We start from the raw sequence: 17,799 nt of genomic DNA, 5'->3' as shown, positions 1-17,799 counted from the left end.
GTTAAGGGTAAATAAGAGTAGGATGTGGTGCTCCGTGCTAAAGTTGGGTTCGTCTACAGTGAGTATATATGTTTTTGTTTTTTTCAGTGGAAGTAGTGCAGTGATATTTGAATATTTGGCCAACAATTCTTGTAATTCCCAGCAGAAAACATGACTTTTGAATGAATATATTGCAACCAGTTTGCCTAGAGAGATGGGGTGGGCATGTTCAGTCTTCAGTTGCGTTAAACATGGGTACAAGGAGGAATAATCTGTTTTGCATGTCTGTGACAGGATGGAAGAAGTGATCTGAAATTGCAACAAGGAAAACATGGTTTAGAGATTAGGAGCATTTCTAACAATAAAGCCAGAAAGAGCCGGAATAGATTGCCTTGGAGGATTGTAGAGTCACCACCAACAGTGGTCTTCAAGAACAGATTGGTTGAACAAAAGGCTAGTAAATCCTGCTTTGGGGTAGGAAATAGACTAGAAGAACTCTCTGTGTTTCTATGAGAGCTGAATATTGTATAAGGTGGTGTTAATATGCAGGATCGGACCTGGAAAAGGTTTTGGGTTTCATAACTGTTATTCTGCAGTTGGAAAATGGATGATGGGTAGTTTCTGAATGGGCTATCAGAAAAGTGAAATTCTTCAAACACAGTGTATTAGAATATTTAGAAGGGATGGTGATAACCCATAAATGGCAAAATCATAATGTTGGGAGTGTGAACTCCATTACCAGTCTCGGTTTGTATGTCTTTGAAATAACACAGTTACTGTCTAGGAAGCCCCTAGCTCCACTACAGAATTAAAATTTTTAAAAAATAATAATAAAAAAATCTTTAATATTTAGAAGTATTTTCAGAGGAACAATTTGACAGTACTGGACAAAGTTGAAACTATAAATTGACCCCTTATTTGTTGTGGACACCAGGTGAACTGTTTTAACATTTGTTTGTGGCCTGTAGGGTCTCATTTTTCAGTTTCTTCTGTAAAATGGAGCAGGAACTGCATGGTCATATGAGACTAAATCCTTGTGTGTTCCTAAGTTGCTTTGGAAAGAAGGAAGGGGCTCTTGGCAGAATAAGTTGTGCAGCTCGATACCAAAAGCCATCTTAGTGGGGCCAATTGGGATTGTGCGAGAAAGATGGAGACCAGATGAGTTGGTTTGTGGTGGCAGCCCCTTGCTTTCAAATGTCATCTGTGTTGTGGCTTCCCACTGCGCTCTCATATCCCTGAGTACTCCTTGCTGATTGCACAGCCCTGTCCCAGCAAGGCATAGGATTAATGACCCCAGATTGAGCATGTGTGCCATATTATGTTTTGCAGTAAGGTCTTTACAAATTGTAGAGGAGAAATTTGTAAGGACAAAACTGTGCTTAAGGCCAGAGTTACATGTTCCATCTCAATAAGGGAGAGAAAGGAAGACTGTGGGGACTAAGGACTAGCTTGTGGTACTGTTTTTCTTTTTATGCTATCTCCACAAAAGTCCAGGAGACTTGAGACTATAATGAGCTGAGAGTGGTGATTTCAGAACTGCGTGAGTCAGGAAGCAGGAATTCTACCTGCAGGTAGAGGATGGGGAAGAAAAATGAATTCCAGGTAGTTTAACATCTCACCATCCTGAGTGGTTGGAAAACAGGCTTAAGTTCTATGTTTTTAATTCTCACACTAAGATGTTTGTTGTTGCAAATGAATCACAATTATCTTTATGATTAAGCCAGTCCCTCTTTCTAGATTCACACGTCACTGATCAACGGTAGGCCTAGCGCTGATGATCCTTCACAAAAGCTTTTGGAATTTACTTCTGCACGATACATTCGCCTACGACTGCAGCGTATTAGAACTCTTAACGCTGACCTCATGACTCTCAGCCATAATGATCCTAAAGAACTAGACCCCATTGTTACCAGAAGGGTAAGCTGATTGTTCATAAATGGTATTCAGTATGACTCGATAGAAAGCCTTTTCTGATCTATTCGTGGAGGAGGCAGTACTTGATCCTTGCATTCACAGAGTTGTTTTGATGACAGGTAGTTAAATAATTCTTGCCTTCCCTTTGACGTTATTAACAACAATACCTTGTCAGAAACAACTTTGAAAAAATGCTTTTTACAGATTGTTTTTTATTTGTTTGCTTTTTGTTTTATTTGTTTGTGTAAATTATTTATGCTAGGAACAGTGTTTATAATGCTTTATCATCAAAATAAAAAATATGGTTTGGCTGATGGAAATGTCACTTGAGGTTGCTCTTGATGCAACTGCAGTACCTTTTCTGGTGTATCAAGGATTTCAGGACCCAATGCTCTGGTTCATAAAAATAATTATTTGAAAACCTAGCCATTGTGAATTTTGATGTCTGATGAGAGTTTTCTTAATTTTTTTAAGGCTGTTGTAACCAAATGTTTTAAAGCTCAGGAATTAATAATAATGTAAAACACTCAGATAGAATTCTGAGAGTGTTAACTGATCTTTACATATTTGATATTGAAACTGGGGAAACTGAGGCACCAAGCACTTAGGCTGACTTCTTCAAGCTCTCACAGAAATTCAGTATTGGAGCCCCTAATAACACTACCTACCGTGACTAACTGCTCTGCGGTATTTCTGCTTTGTATTTTGCCATTTTGACCCTCTTCTTAATTTGCCTGACACCCATACGTTAGGACATCAGTGGCTTCAAGTTTTTCTATGAAGCTAGACTTTCTGATGAGGACAGAAGAATATGAGAAGTGTTTCCTCTTCCCCTTCCTTTGTAGCTCTCTGCCTTGAAGAACATCTGCAGGCAACTCCTCCTTGTGCAGCAACAGGACTCTTGCAATTTGTGGCTTCTCTGATACAGGCAATCCTTGTGCATTGACACTGCTTCTGTGAGGTCTGGCTGGATAGCTGGGTACAGAAGGGAGAAAGGAACTTGGATTTGGTCAGGGTTTGGTGGCTGCTTTCAAGGCAGCCCCACTCTTACCTCGGTCATGGAGGTGCCCATTCAGCTGCAGCATTTCTAAAGTGTAAAATCTGGATGTTCTGCTTATTCTGTCTGCCCTGTATGGGAATTGCTAGCACGGAGACTGCAAGTGCAGAGTATTGGACAGCTGCTCCAGCTGTGCCTTGCTGGCCATAGGCAAATGGTTAATGCACAGCCTGAGCAGGTGAGATGTTCCTGTGGAGCAGGCTAGTTGACATTTATGTCTGTTGATAGTATTGTAATATCAAGAAATACACCCCAAAAAGAAAGGCTCGACATGGAAGCATACAAACATACATCTGGGAAATAAGGGTGTTGAGGACAAGCATTCCCATTGCTTTTGTAACACACGCAGTTGTGCAAACCAGGGCTTAGTACTAGCCCACCTAGCACTACTTAGTGCAGTTTTGCATGAAAAGCTACGCATCTTCATCTTCACAAGATGTGGGTTTTTATTGGGCAGGGTTCCCAAATCCTGATGTCTCACATTGTGTCTTACTGTGCAACCAACTACAACCGAGGTAATCACTTCCAGCTTTCTGGATTGTGTTTTTATTGTTTTTGAAGACTTCACATCCAGTTGTTGACACCAATTGCTTTTAGTTTCTTGTATGTAGCCTTGTAAAAGGGCTGATGCAGAACTTTTTGAAGTGTTCAACAGCACCTTTATTTCTGTATTCTATTTATTTATTTATTTCTGTCTGTAGCATTTTATTAGCATTGGTCTCTTGTTCAACTTCAGGCAGCTGCTGTGGGCCATACACTGTGAGTTTTAAGGAAGAAAGACAAAGGAGATGAAGCAGAGAATGCAGTGAGAAATACAGCTCTGCTTTTGTCCTCCTACTTTTCTCAGTCTGGGCCTCCTTCTCTGTAGTTAAGGACTTACTGTTCATGATAAGTCCCTGAATGTTTTTTGTAATTCAAGTCCATAACATTAAAAAAAATACTAAAATACTAAACATAATAAAAATTTTAAAAACATAAAAAATTAAGCATGAAATCAGAGAGGCTAGTTTGCTCCAGCTCCAAGATCCTTCAAAGAAATAACAGTCCAGGAGTCAGCATGTCTGACCACCCAGGGCCACCTCCTTTTCCTGAACCAGATGACTGTAGGGTTGTTAGGTCTGAGAGTCTTGAACTCTTTCCTTAGAAGTATCCTCAGAAAGTGTTTCTCTTTCATTCGCCTGTAGTACATACTTCCCAGGATACAAACAGGCCAATCATGTTGATACTGCAGCTGTAACTGAACCCAGATGGCCGTTTCCTGCCTCTTCCTTGCCTTGCAAATTAAATCCTTTCCTTATGTATGTTGCTTTTGCTCCCCACCTGGCAATATTAATGGATTGTGCTCTGCTGTATCACCAATTTTTAAGCTAAGAATTTGGACAGAATAATACACTGCCTACACACTAGTAGCAAAGACCTGGTCTGGAAGCGAGTGCACAAACCGGTTCTAAGGGAGGGCAGAGTTCCCATTTTAAGAAAGCATACTCTTACTCCCCAGACTGAAATTAAAATACAGCAATTTGTTATGCTTCATGGCTTCTTAGAGGGTGAAAAAAGGATTTTTTTACAAGTGAATTTTGGCCGAGGTCACATTTGGTGGTCTTTCCTAAAGCTGAGGAATTGTGCGTACTTGTTTAAAGTCAGTTATTGTTTTGTACCAGTGAGGAAAAACATGGAAGAAGGGAAGGTTTCCCCAGGTGGCAAAAATTCAAAGCTTCTTATATTTTCAAGTATTTCTTTTATTTTTCAAGTCACAGAGTAGTCGAATGCTGGTATTTTATTTTCCAGAGTAGGGGGGAAGATGTAAATAAATGTAAATGTCTTTTATTCATCCCTTTTTCAACTTTGTTTTTTGTAGTACTACTATTCAATAAAGGACATCTCTGTTGGTGGCATGTGTATTTGTTATGGCCATGCTCGAAGCTGCCCTCTGGATGAAATCACAAAGGTATTCTTTAACCTCATTAATTTATTTTCACAAAACAACTTTTCTAATTTAAAAAAAAAAAAAAGGACTTTGCCTAAGGAGAATGAGAAAGAGGAGGCCAAAAGAGATCTTACGATACGGTGCACACAGATTATTTGCTATAATTTTCTTCCTTTTCTGTGCAAGCATATCTGGGTCTCTCGTAATGTAACTTTCTTGAAGTAAACTATTTTTCTTTGGCATTAAATTTCAACAATTCAAGGGGCACAACAAGAAACAGTCTCTCTTGCAACACAGGAGATTTGTCCCTCCTGTTCTAGAAAAGCTGTTCACCAATAGTTGCTATGGCATGGTTGAGCAGTCTAATGCTAATTGTGGGGTATTCGTGGGTCTTGACATTTTTTGGAGTAAGTCTGACATTAGGCAGACTTTTGGCAGCATTGATTAAATTATCCATTAAAAAATATTTCAAGAAAGCAAATTTTTTATTCTTAGAAATTGCAGTGCCAGTGTGAACACAACACGTGTGGAGAGAGCTGTAACAAGTGCTGTCCGGGCTACCACCAGAAACCGTGGAGACCAGGAACCATTTCTGCTGGGAACAAATGTGAGAGTAAGTATGCACAGGGGTTTAGATAGTTTCATAAAGGCTTATTATTTTCTTGTTTGAGGTTGCTTTTCATCTAGATCTATACTAATTCCCAAGAAAAATCCACAAACTATTAACTGTCTTCATGGGATTGTTTAAAGGTAGAAGACCTACTTCTAATCATAACTGTTAAGATAGTTTTAAATATTCTATCCAATATGACTCCCTGGCTAGTGGAGTTGTCATGTAGTAAAGCTTTCAGAGTCTCTTTTTCAAAGAGACTTGGGGATTTATTATACTCCTATAAAAACTAGCAGATTTGCATCAATCATTTTGTTAGCTACTTGGAATGCAGATTTCTTACATTGATCATAAATTTTGTCTGATAAACAAGTTTGTTCTGATAACAAATGTTTTGAAAGAAACTCCTTACTGGCCAATTACATTTCAGATTATCTGATAGATTGACTTAAGCTGTGCCAGTATGGCTGAATGTGTTGCTAGGGCTAATTAGTGCTTTTTCTCTCTTCACATCGCTCATGCATAGCACAAGCTGCAGACAATTAAGAACCTATTAGATAAAATTTACAGTTGCGAATAGAAGAGTAGTCTTTTTAGTTGAAGTCTTTACACAAGTCTTAAAGTCACTCTTTGCAAAGTAGGTGTTTATGACTGTTCGGACCGAAGTATCCTCTAACCTAAATCAAATTTATACTTGTGTACTGGTATTGTTGACTTCTCAGACTTTTGTCTATAATACAAATAAGAAAAGAACTAGGCAGATTCTCTTCTGTAATGCAGAGGACAGAAAATGGAAGAACAGTTATTGCTAATAGCACACATCACTGTCGACGTCAGTCCTGACAGGATTGTCTTAGTGGGATCTACAGAATACCGTTAAAAACGGTGCTATTAAAGTGGTGACAGTGGTTTTGAAATGTGCTTACTTGCTAAGAAATACATTGTATCAAGGCTGCTGAGGCATATAGCATGGTTAAAGGGAAAAAAGCACACTTTTGAAATGAATTTATATGCTCTTCTACTTACATTTTCCACTTTGAAAAATGTCAGTGTTGTAGGAACTGTTACACAATGTAAATAAAAAGAATTGATTTCTTTTCCATTCCTTCTCAGAGTGCAACTGTCATAACAAAGCAGAAGATTGTTATTACAATCAGAGTATTGCAGATCAGAAAAGGAGCATGGATATTCATGGCCAGTATATAGGAGGTGGTGTGTGCTTAAACTGTACTCAACATACTACTGGGATCAACTGTGAAATATGTGCTGATGGATATTTTAGACCACACAAAGTAAGATTTGGAAAATAAAATTTTAATGTTTTGGTGAATTACAACATGATACGATGATGTGTATTTCAGCTGATTGTAATTAATATATATATATTTTTATCAGTTGTGCAGAATAGCTAAGAACTATAGAGTTGTTTTGTTTTAATAGATGACATACCACCAAAATTTTCAGAGAAAAACAAAACGCTTGTCCAGTACCAAAATTATGTACCATCCTATATCAGCCCATTTCAACCAGTGTTAAAAAGGACCATTACATGATTTTAAGATCAGATTCTTTGCCTCATGAGATGTTGCAACAAATATTCTTCTTCTTGACATGATTATTGTAGAACATGTGCTCTCTGAGCCTGTGTACTTTCCAGTTTATTGACAAGTGTCACTCTTTGGGAAAATGACCTAAACTCTGCAAAAGACATTTGTTAAGGTGTGACTAAGAGTTAAACATATGAACTTCCTGCAATGTTAGAGGTCTCTGTATAATGAGACATACTGAAGGAAATTTCTACTCCACAAGGTCTTGCTTTGGCAGGTTCATGCATATTTTGGAAAACCTATGCTTTAGAAATCCAGCATAAATTGGTGCAGAGAGCAAGGGTGAGTCTGTAGGAGTATGGTTAGACAGCAGGTACAGCTCATCCAAAGAAGTAAACTGGAGTTGGAGATTGTCTGATTCACTTGCTGTAAGAAGCATTGAAGAAAAGTCTTCAATAACTCGTAGCCAATAAATGTGTATCTAGAGGTCATTACTGATTTGCTTTACATCTGAAGCACCTCAAAGGAAAATTTTCCCTGAAAGAAAATAAAATCCTTGCCGTAAGAATTGCATTGCCTTATATTTCAAAGATGTATAGATCATGAAGTCAGAATGAATCTTCATGAATAGATGATCTATCCTCCCATTGAACACAGAGCCAAGGATTTCTTTCATTTCCTTCCTCTTTGAACCAGAGTATCTTTGCAGAAAGCATCCATTCTTGTCTTAAACATTTCCATAATCTTTGGCAAACCATCACAGTGGTTAATTGCTGTTACATTAAAAAAATGTCTATTTATGCTGAGTGTGTTGGGCTTCAGCTTCCAGCCATTAGCAGTTACTATACCTTCGTCTGTGCTATTGAAGACCAAATTTTGTTCCCACATTTAAGTTTTTTCTAGGTTGCAATCCCCTGATCTTCTGTTTGCTAGAATTAAACTAGTCCCTTGATCTATTGCTGCATATTAGCTTTTCCAGTCTTCATTTGTATTAGTTCTGGTCATCTCAGACAAGAAACAGATGCAATTTTACTTTTCCCAGTTAATAATTTGAGAATTTGACAGAGAACATTTGTTTTGTAGATTTCTCCCTATGAGGATCACCCCTGCTATCCCTGTGGCTGCGACCCGTTCGGCGCTCTGAGTTCTGACTGTGTTAAAGATGAGCACCATTCTGACTCACAGCGTGGTAAGGGGGTGGGAAGTGCCTTTTCTCTAAACTTCAAACCTGGCTGTATTTCTGGACATTGAAGTTTGAGGGAACACTATCTACTTGTGAATGGCTGCCAGTTAGGTACCACTTCAAAACAATGGTAAATATTTAGGAAGGAGAGGTGAAGCATAACATACTTTTAGGATTTTAATGTATGTCAGGTCCCTGAATGTGTTCTTATGTGGGGATGGCAGGCTCTGACTATGTAAAATAATGTGAAGGATTGAGATCTAACACTGTTGTTTATGAATGCTGTTACAGCTGTCACAAAATCCATTTTGCTCTAGTTTCTGTGCAACTGGTACTCTAAACATGAAAAATAGATGGTGAGACTGACACTATGCCAAGTATCTTTGTGGAATATAACATGGAGTGTAATAAAAAATTACTTGCACCCTCTGAGACATCTTGAATCCAGCCTACTGCCTGCTCTTATTTATTTGTTTCTCTGTTTTTGCTTTTCAAGGGACTTGGCCAGGTCAGTGTCAATGCAGAGAAGGTTACACAGGAGAAAAATGTGATCGTTGTGCATTTGGGTATCGGGGCTATCCAAACTGCCTGCGTTGTAACTGCAGCCTGACTGGTAGCATTAATGAAGATCCATGCACAGAACCTTGTCTTTGCAAAGTGAGTATTTAACTGTCATTTTTGTTTAAAATCAAATCTGTGGATTGATTTGTAAACTCCTTTTTAATAAGGGCAATTACTTCATTAACTGGAGAGATCACTTCTTTTATAGGAAGTAACCTGGTGTAACTGTATACCTGACAACCTAGAACTTAAAATTACTAACTATTCTCTGTATTGAAAAATATGATCATTTATGTTGAATAGTTCTGTATGTTACTGATACACCATTTTCTATAATAATGGGCCAGACTGACATTAAAATCAAATAATAACTGCTTATGTGAGTGTGAGGGAGAATCACAGAGAGAATGACAGTATGCCTAGCTGGGTTTGGTTTTAGGGATGAGCTGATATTTCTCTTTAAGGCACTGATTTCTTGTAAAGAAAGGATGTGTTTATAACATCTGCTTTGTGTGAAGAAACAGCATGCATTTGGAAAGAACTATTGGAAGAATTACATTAGATGTATGTATGAAATATGATTTAATTATTTGATTGTAGAATGTAAACCATAAAAAATGTTTCAAAAGAGAGCAGTTTTGCAGCCTTCTTTTATTTTTTGGTAAATATCCAAACCCCTTGAAATATCTTCCAGCTGTAGATTCTGCTGAACTTTATTACAAAGCTGTGTGTCAATATTTAAAGAAGTTACACTTAAATTTTCTGAACCAAACGTTAGCTAGTAGTTTATGTATTTGTTGCCAAGTATGACAGTGAACAGGAGCCAAAAAAAACGTGGTTTGTTTGACAATTTTTCTGAAACTTCTTAGTGCTTTTGCGTAATTTATCTGATCCAAGATATCAAACATATAAACAAGCAGAGTCTGGAAGAAAGAAATAGCTCCAATGGCCAATTTAAATACAAAAAAGGAGATACAACCATTTTGCCTGATTTTGAGCTAGAGTAACGCTATATCAGCCGATGCAGCTAACTGGTGAAAATTTTGGTATAAACTGAATGAGAAACTGTCCCCTCATGCTGTTGTGTGCATGAGCCTGGCATACAAAATTTTTAGGCCAGATCACTGAGAGTGTCACCAGCCAGCAGTCCACCTATAGAGGTCAAAGGAAGGAGGGAGAAAAGTTGTGTGCTCCAAATACCAAATGAAGGAGACAGGATTTCTAAGCCTATGCAGTTTCTGTGAACACAGTACTGCAAGCTATTCCTTTTTATACTCTGAATTTCATAATAGTTGATCTTTTGTGATCAACAGATTTTTATTTTTCATTAAGAAATAAATAATAATTTCTGTCTAATAATGTTACAGAGGCAGAGTTAAATGCGTGATCCAAGTGCATCCTGAAGACTGAAAAATAAAAGAGCTGAAAAGAGCATACAAATACTACTTCTGTAAAAATCCAAGATTTTAAAATCTCATTATCTCAGGAGACTCTTTGCCTGAGATTTTTCACAAGTTTGGATATTAACAAATAGAAAGCAGTCATCCTCAGCCTTTGAATCAGAGCTGGGGATCATAAATTTTTCATGTGGTTTGCAAGAACAGTTTGTACTTTGCTTACAAAAGCACATAACCTACCTGTTTAGAGAGGTCTTATGTAAACTTGACATGCCAAACACTGGTCCAGAAGAAGAGACAGTTGGTCGTGTTGCCACCAAAGGTCTCAGATTTCTCTCTGGTGAGTTTGAAATTTGCTCCATGGGACCAAATCTGATGTAAGTCTGGAATCTGGAGTGATTCTTTTGGCTGAAGTAAAGTTACCCTGGTAACTGCTTCTGAAAGCAGAATTTGGTCCACAAGCTTTGTATTTCAAATTGCAATGCAGAGCTCATACAGGCCTCCTCAAAACAGCAAGACAGGTATGCTTCACTGTATGCCCTGCAGTCCTAGTGTCCTAACCATAAGTATCAGGGAACTTTGTGGGGTGCTCTGTAAACTTCTCTTTACCTTTGTAGTGCAGTTTTCCCATAGTGGAAACCAAAGGTTGAGATGGGGGAGTGATGTGCGTCCAGGTCTTGTCCTGATATAAAGCTAGGACATGATCAGAATCTTGTCCCTGGCAGCAGGAAATGTTCTGTACCTTACTGTGTAGAAATACCCACGGAGATCTACTATTTACACAGCTTCGTGGGCATTTACTGAATATTTTCTCTACTGGTTTGCTTGTCAGCAGCAATTGTCTAAACTTTTTTAATGAATAACTACATATTGTCTGTACAAATTTTGCAAGAAAAAAATTGGTTGCACTGCTTTGGATTTTCCCCCCCCCCCTTGTTAATACTATGTTGAGAGCGGTATGTAGCAGTATGCTCTGAACTACGTAATTTGCATGGTAAGGAGGCAGCAGGCCAGTGAAAGGAGCTAAAGGAGTAGAGCACCTCTACTTCTGGAGTAGGAGCTTCTGGACCTTAGCCAGAGCATATTAGGAGGAAGAGCTGCCAGCTAGCATAAGTGTACGTGGTGTTCCTCCAGGAGAAGGTGGCAGCAGTGGTGGGGATCACGGTATAAGTATTAATAGATGGTTGAGGAACTGTTGTCTTGAAGCTGGCTGTGGTAGCTCCAGGAGCCTGGCCTTAAAGGTGAGCTATGCTGTATGTAGACCATCTGGATTCAGTAAACATGGGAGCTTTTCTCCAGAGCAATCTACAAATTCAAGCTATGAGAGAAGCAGACTGGCAAGCTGGCAGAAGCTTTTCAAACCCTGCCTGTGTGCTGAAATTTCACTGCAATAGAGCCCTTGCCAAGGCATGTTTAGATTTTGAAGAACTGGCAAATGCTGATGAATTTTTCCAATCAGTTTTAGTTTTAAGCTCTGAGTCTTATTCAATAATCCTGCTGTGCTGAAATCTGTTTTCTTTTATAACCTTCTGAATGCTGTTATGCCTAAATCCCATCTAATCCACTGTATTTGTTACCATAATAATGCTGATGCGAAACAAATGTTATATGCCATTGACAGGAAAACGTAGAAGGTGAAAACTGTGATCTCTGTAAACCAGGATTCTACAATTTGCAAGAAAGAAATCCTCAGGGCTGCACAGAGTGTTTCTGCTTTGGGGTTTCTGATGTCTGTGACAGCCTAACATGGCCCATCAGTCAGGTATTTATGTTATGTCCATGACCTTATATTCTTTCCTCAGGCAGCTGCAAAATGTACTGTATTTCTCTTTGACATGTGCCCAAGTTAACTCCAAATTCTGGCATGTGTCTCCTTACAGAGGAATGGATTTTCAGTGTCATTCGGCAGCTCTGAGGTAGTCAGTGTGACCTCCCAGCGCAGGCTTTGGTCCCACTGGCTTGCAGTAATACCAGATGCATTGGGTAGTGAAGGCTGCGATAATGTACTGGAAAAATGCATTTTTTCTGACCTTGTGCTCTTAAAGTTTCTTTGCATATTGAAGAGATAAACCCAAACCTGTTTCCTTGCTCTCATACCTATTGGGCAAGGCTAGAGTGACCTCTGGCAATATTGCCAATACTCTTTCTTAGAAAACAGAGTGATTATAAATATCACTGTCTTTTGAATAGACATTTCTTGAGTTAGCGGGCTTTGGGGACACTATTTTTCCACCAAATTCCTTCCGTATCTTTGCAGAGCTAGACACACTTTAGTCCCCTGTTTTGTGTGTGTCGTGGTTTAGGCCCAGCTGGCAACTAAGCACCACACAGCTGCGGGCTCACTCCCCCTCTGGTGGGATGGGGGAGAGAATCAGAAGAGTAAAAGTGAGACAACTTGTGGGTTGAGATAAAGACAGTTCAATAGCTAAAGCAAAAGCCGCACACACAAGCAAAGCAAAACAAGGAATTCATTCACTGCTTCCCATTGGCAGGCAGGTGTTCAGCCATCTCCAGGAAAGCAGGGATCCATCACATGTCACGGTTACTTGGGAAGACAAACGCTGTAACTCCAAACATCCCCCCCTTCCTCCTCCTTCCCCCAGCTTTATATGCTGAGCATGACATCATATAGTATGGAATATCCCTTTGGTCAGTTGGGGTCAGCTGTCCCGGCTGTGTCCCCTCCCAACTTCTTGTGCCCCCCAGCTTACTGGGGTGGGGTGGGGTGAGAAGCAGAAAAGGCCTTGACTCTGTGTAAGCACTGCTCAGCAATAATAAAAAACATCCCTGAATTATCAACACTGTTTCCAGCACAAATCCAAAACATATTCCCATACTAGCTACTATGAAGAAAATTAACTCTACCCCAGCCAAAACCAGCACAGTGTGCCAATAAAAAGAGAGGAAAACACATCAAATTGACTGAAATTCTAAGGTGCTTGTATAGAACTCTTTCAGTGAGAAGAACAAAGTTCTCTCATCTTGCTCCCTCTTCTGGGACTGTGGATTTAACTTTCCTGCAGCTCAGCCCTGTCTATAAATGGGGACAATAGACCTCAAAGCCCTTGAAATTCTGTAATTCTATCTCAGGGAATTATATAGGTATAATGATAATTTTATTGGGAGGATGAAAATCACACTTATATTTTTGTTCTCGTCTAATGGAGAGGTAGAGACAATCCTAGTCTGAAGTGGCATATTTGCATGTATTAGATGTCAGACTGGGCTAATGAAAGTGTTACAGATCCATCAGTTTGAATGAATATCTAGGGAGGGGTTAAGTTTAGTGACTGCTTTCTCAGTGACACAAAGCCTGACTCCATTAATATTACTGTTCTTTCTTGCAGATATCAGACATGACTGGATGGCTTGTTACTGATCTGTATAATGCAAGGAGTGTGCAACCTCAGCGAAGCCAATTTGATGGACCCCGTCAAATAAGTATTAACAACACTGAGGCTGTGAAAGTACTGAAACATACTTATTACTGGTCAGCACCTGAGACATATCTAGGAAATAAAGTAAGTTCTCAGCTAGAGTCAAAACTCCTTCATAGTTTCTCTATTTTAATCATAACATATTGCTCTAAATATATAGTTTCTGTAATTAAAAATTACACATAAACCCCAATATTACCAGGCTTCTCAATCTATCTCTGCTGTTCAAATCATAGTGTTCCTGGCCAGACATTCCCAGTACCCTCTTCTTGCTCTTTGAGCTCATTCATCTCCCCACTTCCTTCTTTGCCTATCCTTGACACAGTAATGATCTCTCTTTTTTTGTCTTGACTGTTACTAACTTATATGCTCACATTCCCCATAGTCTTGGCTCCTATCCCAAAGCTTACACCCTTCACACCTTGTCCAATACAGTAGATAGGACCATTAAATTCCTCTTAGCTTGGCCATCTCCCATTTTGCATTTATTACTTTCCAACGAGCTAGTCTTTAATTTTTGCCCTGGTTACTACCTAAAGCTCTGGATGTCCCATTTTTTGCAGCAGAATCACAGAATAGTTGGGGTTGGAAGGGACCTCTGGAGGTCATCTTGCCCAACCTCCCTGCTCAAGCAGGGTCACCTAGAGCAGGTTGCCCAGCACCATGTCCAGAGAGCTTCTTCTGAACGTCTCCAAGGATGGAGACTCCACAACCTCCCTGGGCAACCTGTGCTAGTGCTCGGTCACCCACACAATAAAAAAGTGTTTCCTGATGTTCAGAGGAAACCTCCTGTGTTTCAGTTTGTGCCCATTGCCTCTGGTCCTGTCACTGGGCACCACTGAAAAGAGCCTAGCTCCATCCTCTTTGCACCCTCCCTTCAGGTGTTTGTATACATTGATGAGAGATCTCTGAGCCTTCTCTAGGCTGGACAGTCCTGGTACTCTCAGTCTTTCCTCATATGAAAGATGCTGCAGGCTCTTAATCATCTTAGTGGCCCTTTGCTGGGCTCTTTCCAGGATGTCCATCTCTCTCTTGTACTGGGGAGCCCAGAACTGGACTCAGAACTCCAGCTGTGGCCTCACCACTGCTGAGTAGAGGGAACCTTGCAACCTCATCTTTAATTATTTTCAGTCCAGTCTCTTCGCCCATGCAGCCGTGTTTCTTAGCATGGTGACACAGTAAATGAAAACAAGTCTCAGAATTGTAACGTTAAGGAGTAGTTTTGTACAGGGCCACACTCACTCAAATTCCAATCTCTTATTCATTTAATATAGGTCTAACTGTTGGTACTACTCTAACGTACTTTGAAGTAGTCAGCGGCAGTGGAATATGGAATGTGAATAACTCCAATATGCTGTGCCCCTTGGCTAGGATGCAAGTGTAAACCTCTCCTGTTTGTTGAAAGTCCTGTAGGTGTTTCACTGAATGAGGGCATTTATCTGAATCATCTGTAGAGCCTTCAGCTAGCTTTCCCCATCTGCATGGCAACAAGCCAGCACCTGTCCCTGTGCTGATACATACAGCATGTTAAATTTTCCCTAGAAAGTGATATTTGTAAGCCATGTACTCCTATAATTTGGACATTGTACTGTCCCCATGCCACTTCTTTGTGTTGGTTGGAGGTTATCGTGTTGTTAAGACTTTGCTTTTTGTTATTTCAGCTCACAGCTTTTGGCGGAAACTTGAAGTATACGGTATCTTATGACATTCCAATGGAGAGTGTGGACAGTGATATAGTATCTAGTGTGGATGTCATCATTCAGGTGGATTTTTTTTCAGTTTGTTACTATTCAGACATTATTAGGAATCTATGAAAGGGTTAAAAAAGGAAAATAATATTTCTATAGTAGTAGTTTTGTCAATTTTAAGTCCTTTCTTAAAAGTTACTACCAAGATTTTGTTACTACTCATTTCTTTGATTTTCTGATCCATTTGTCTGAAATTGTAGGTATACAATACTAGTTTCAAATGATAAATACCTAAGTTTTAACCTGTGTGTAAACAGGTGAGGTGTTCATTACCAAGTGTACAAAGCTCTGTTTACAAAAGAAACTATAATAAGCTGGAAGGATTTATATTTATGAAACAGATGAGTGTTGTTGCTGATTGCTTACTTTTCTAGATTTATGTTGCAGTTAAAAAGTAAGGCTCTATATTGAATCCAGGCACCTCCAAAAAAGCATTATTTTGTAATACATACTTAGCAATAGCACAAAGGAAAAAAGAGATTCTGTTTTGTAGAGGAGTTTGATTTTTGAAATTTAATTTAATTCTTTTTTCCAAAGAAAATCAAGTATTTCTGAAGTCTCTGAACCAAAAGAGAATAGGATTGTAGTCTTCCTGAAGCCATGGAAAATGCAGACCTTTTACTTTTTTTCTAATGCAAGAAATCTGGTTTGATTGTCTCTCTTCTGTGTTATCTGGATGTATATCTGACATTAAATGTAATTGCTTAATAAAATTTGCATGCAAATATAGAAAATGTTTTCTCTGTCTTTCAATTTCAGGGTAATGGGCAGATTTTGAGTACAAGAGCAGCGGGCTTGTCACTACAGCCATATGAGGAGTACTCTAATGCAGTGAGATTTGTATCGGAGAATTTCATAGACTTCAATACAAAAAAAGCTATAGACCGGGAAAAATTGATGACTGTTCTGGTAAATGTTACCCATCTTCTGATCAGGGCCAACTACAACATTGCCAAAAAAGCTGTGTACAGGTGAGGGAGAGAAAAATATTCAAATTAATCTGTATACTTCTATTATTTTTGTGCGTATGAAACACTATTCATAGTGGCAGTATTCCTAAAGTTTTACATTAATAACTTCTAGAAAAAAACTTTTTTTATTGAATTTTCTCAAGACCAGTCTTGTCCCCAAAATACATTCATGTGGAATGTGTGGAAAAGGGCATTTGGTTATTTTAAAGATATCTGATAGCAGAAACATTGTTTTCTGCTTTAAAGGAATACTGCATAGAAGCCTTATTACAATGGCTGCTTTGTTAGAGGGAAAAACCTCCAAAACTCTCAACAGTATGCTTCTTTTGGTATGTGGCAAGTTAATCCATCACTGACTATTGAAAACCTGCCAGTAAAGATGTTGGCTGTAATTTCTTTTAATGTCTTTGTAGATGTTACTGACGCTCATCTCTAAGGGAGTGCTTAACAGGAAAACTGGGCTGGAACAGATTAACTGGTTGTTCCATGGTCTCAAGTCAGCATTAGCAGTATCTGCATCAGACCTTACAGATCTCTGTTTTACCTGTTCTCCAAAATATACAGGAATAAAGTCTTATCGCTCTCAAGGGTATCAGCTCCAGTGCTTCATCATTTATTTACTTAATTCCCTTAACCTCACCAATAGCCTTTCTTCCTCATTCCCTAATTTTGTAGCATTTCATGTCAATAACATTGGACTTGATACCAAATTTGCTTTGTGCCCTTCTGTGCCCTTGAGAAGTGGTGATATTTATGTCCATTTAGGGATAGTGTGTTCATCTTTCTGGAATGTTTGTAAAGATTTATTTAAATCATTTTACCTGTGGCTGAGAAGATTGTCTCTGCTGCAAAATGCCATTGTTTTCAGTAAGAGGTTTCGCTTTGTTCTGTTGTGTGCAGCACTAATGAACTGGTGCTGTTTCTCACTACTTACCCACCTGCAATATGTGTCTATTTTAGACATGGTGCAGTAAAGCTATCTTACTTCAGGACAGTAATAGAAGGCTGCCCCACTGATCTACCTCTAATACCATGACAGAGGGGGAAGGTTTTGTTTAAACCTCTCCACAGGAGAAGAGACAATGGTAGTAACAATAATGATAACAGGAGGAGGGCACATCTACTCCCAGAATTCCAAATGCGGTGATAAGACTATGATCATAGTCTTTTTACAGCAGAGATTTGTGCCTGTTCCTCAGCTGTCACTGCCACGGAGCAGCACTCAGCAGTGTTACTCCCCTAGAAGCAAACTATCCTGTTCAAAATAAAGTTTGGGGAAACAAATGATGTGATGTTTTCATGCTTGATCCTAGGCTGGACTCTGTGACCCTGGATACTGCAAGTGCAAATGTTATAGATCTTTCTTCAGCACCAGATGTGGAATTCTGTGAATGTCCTCAAGGTTACACAGGAATATCATGTGAGGTAACCTCTTACAGCATTTTATGTATGCAAAATTATCTCCTAT

At 39.1% G+C, this 17,799-nt stretch overlaps 1 protein-coding gene across 1 annotated transcript in view; it reads left to right on the top strand.

Annotated features, from left to right (window-relative positions):
* Positions 1–17,799, top strand: part of LAMA1 (laminin subunit alpha 1) — a 126,084-nt gene that overhangs the window by 53,421 nt on the left and 54,864 nt on the right. Inside the window, exons 6-16 of the mRNA XM_050890870.1 lie at positions 1,717–1,896; positions 4,809–4,898; positions 5,373–5,490; positions 6,601–6,779; positions 8,118–8,223; positions 8,714–8,874; positions 11,797–11,937; positions 13,523–13,696; positions 15,274–15,375; positions 16,120–16,331; positions 17,645–17,756. Of these exons, the coding sequence (XP_050746827.1) occupies positions 1,717–1,896; positions 4,809–4,898; positions 5,373–5,490; positions 6,601–6,779; positions 8,118–8,223; positions 8,714–8,874; positions 11,797–11,937; positions 13,523–13,696; positions 15,274–15,375; positions 16,120–16,331; positions 17,645–17,756 (1,575 nt within the window). The remainder of the gene's footprint in view (positions 1–1,716; positions 1,897–4,808; positions 4,899–5,372; positions 5,491–6,600; positions 6,780–8,117; positions 8,224–8,713; positions 8,875–11,796; positions 11,938–13,522; positions 13,697–15,273; positions 15,376–16,119; positions 16,332–17,644; positions 17,757–17,799) is intronic.

The sequence above is a fragment of the Gymnogyps californianus genome, chromosome 2 (genome assembly GCF_018139145.2).
Source record: "Gymnogyps californianus isolate 813 chromosome 2, ASM1813914v2, whole genome shotgun sequence".
Classification (NCBI taxonomy): domain Eukaryota; kingdom Metazoa; phylum Chordata; class Aves; order Accipitriformes; family Cathartidae; genus Gymnogyps; species Gymnogyps californianus.
This window is presented reverse-complemented; position numbering and strand designations above follow the sequence as displayed.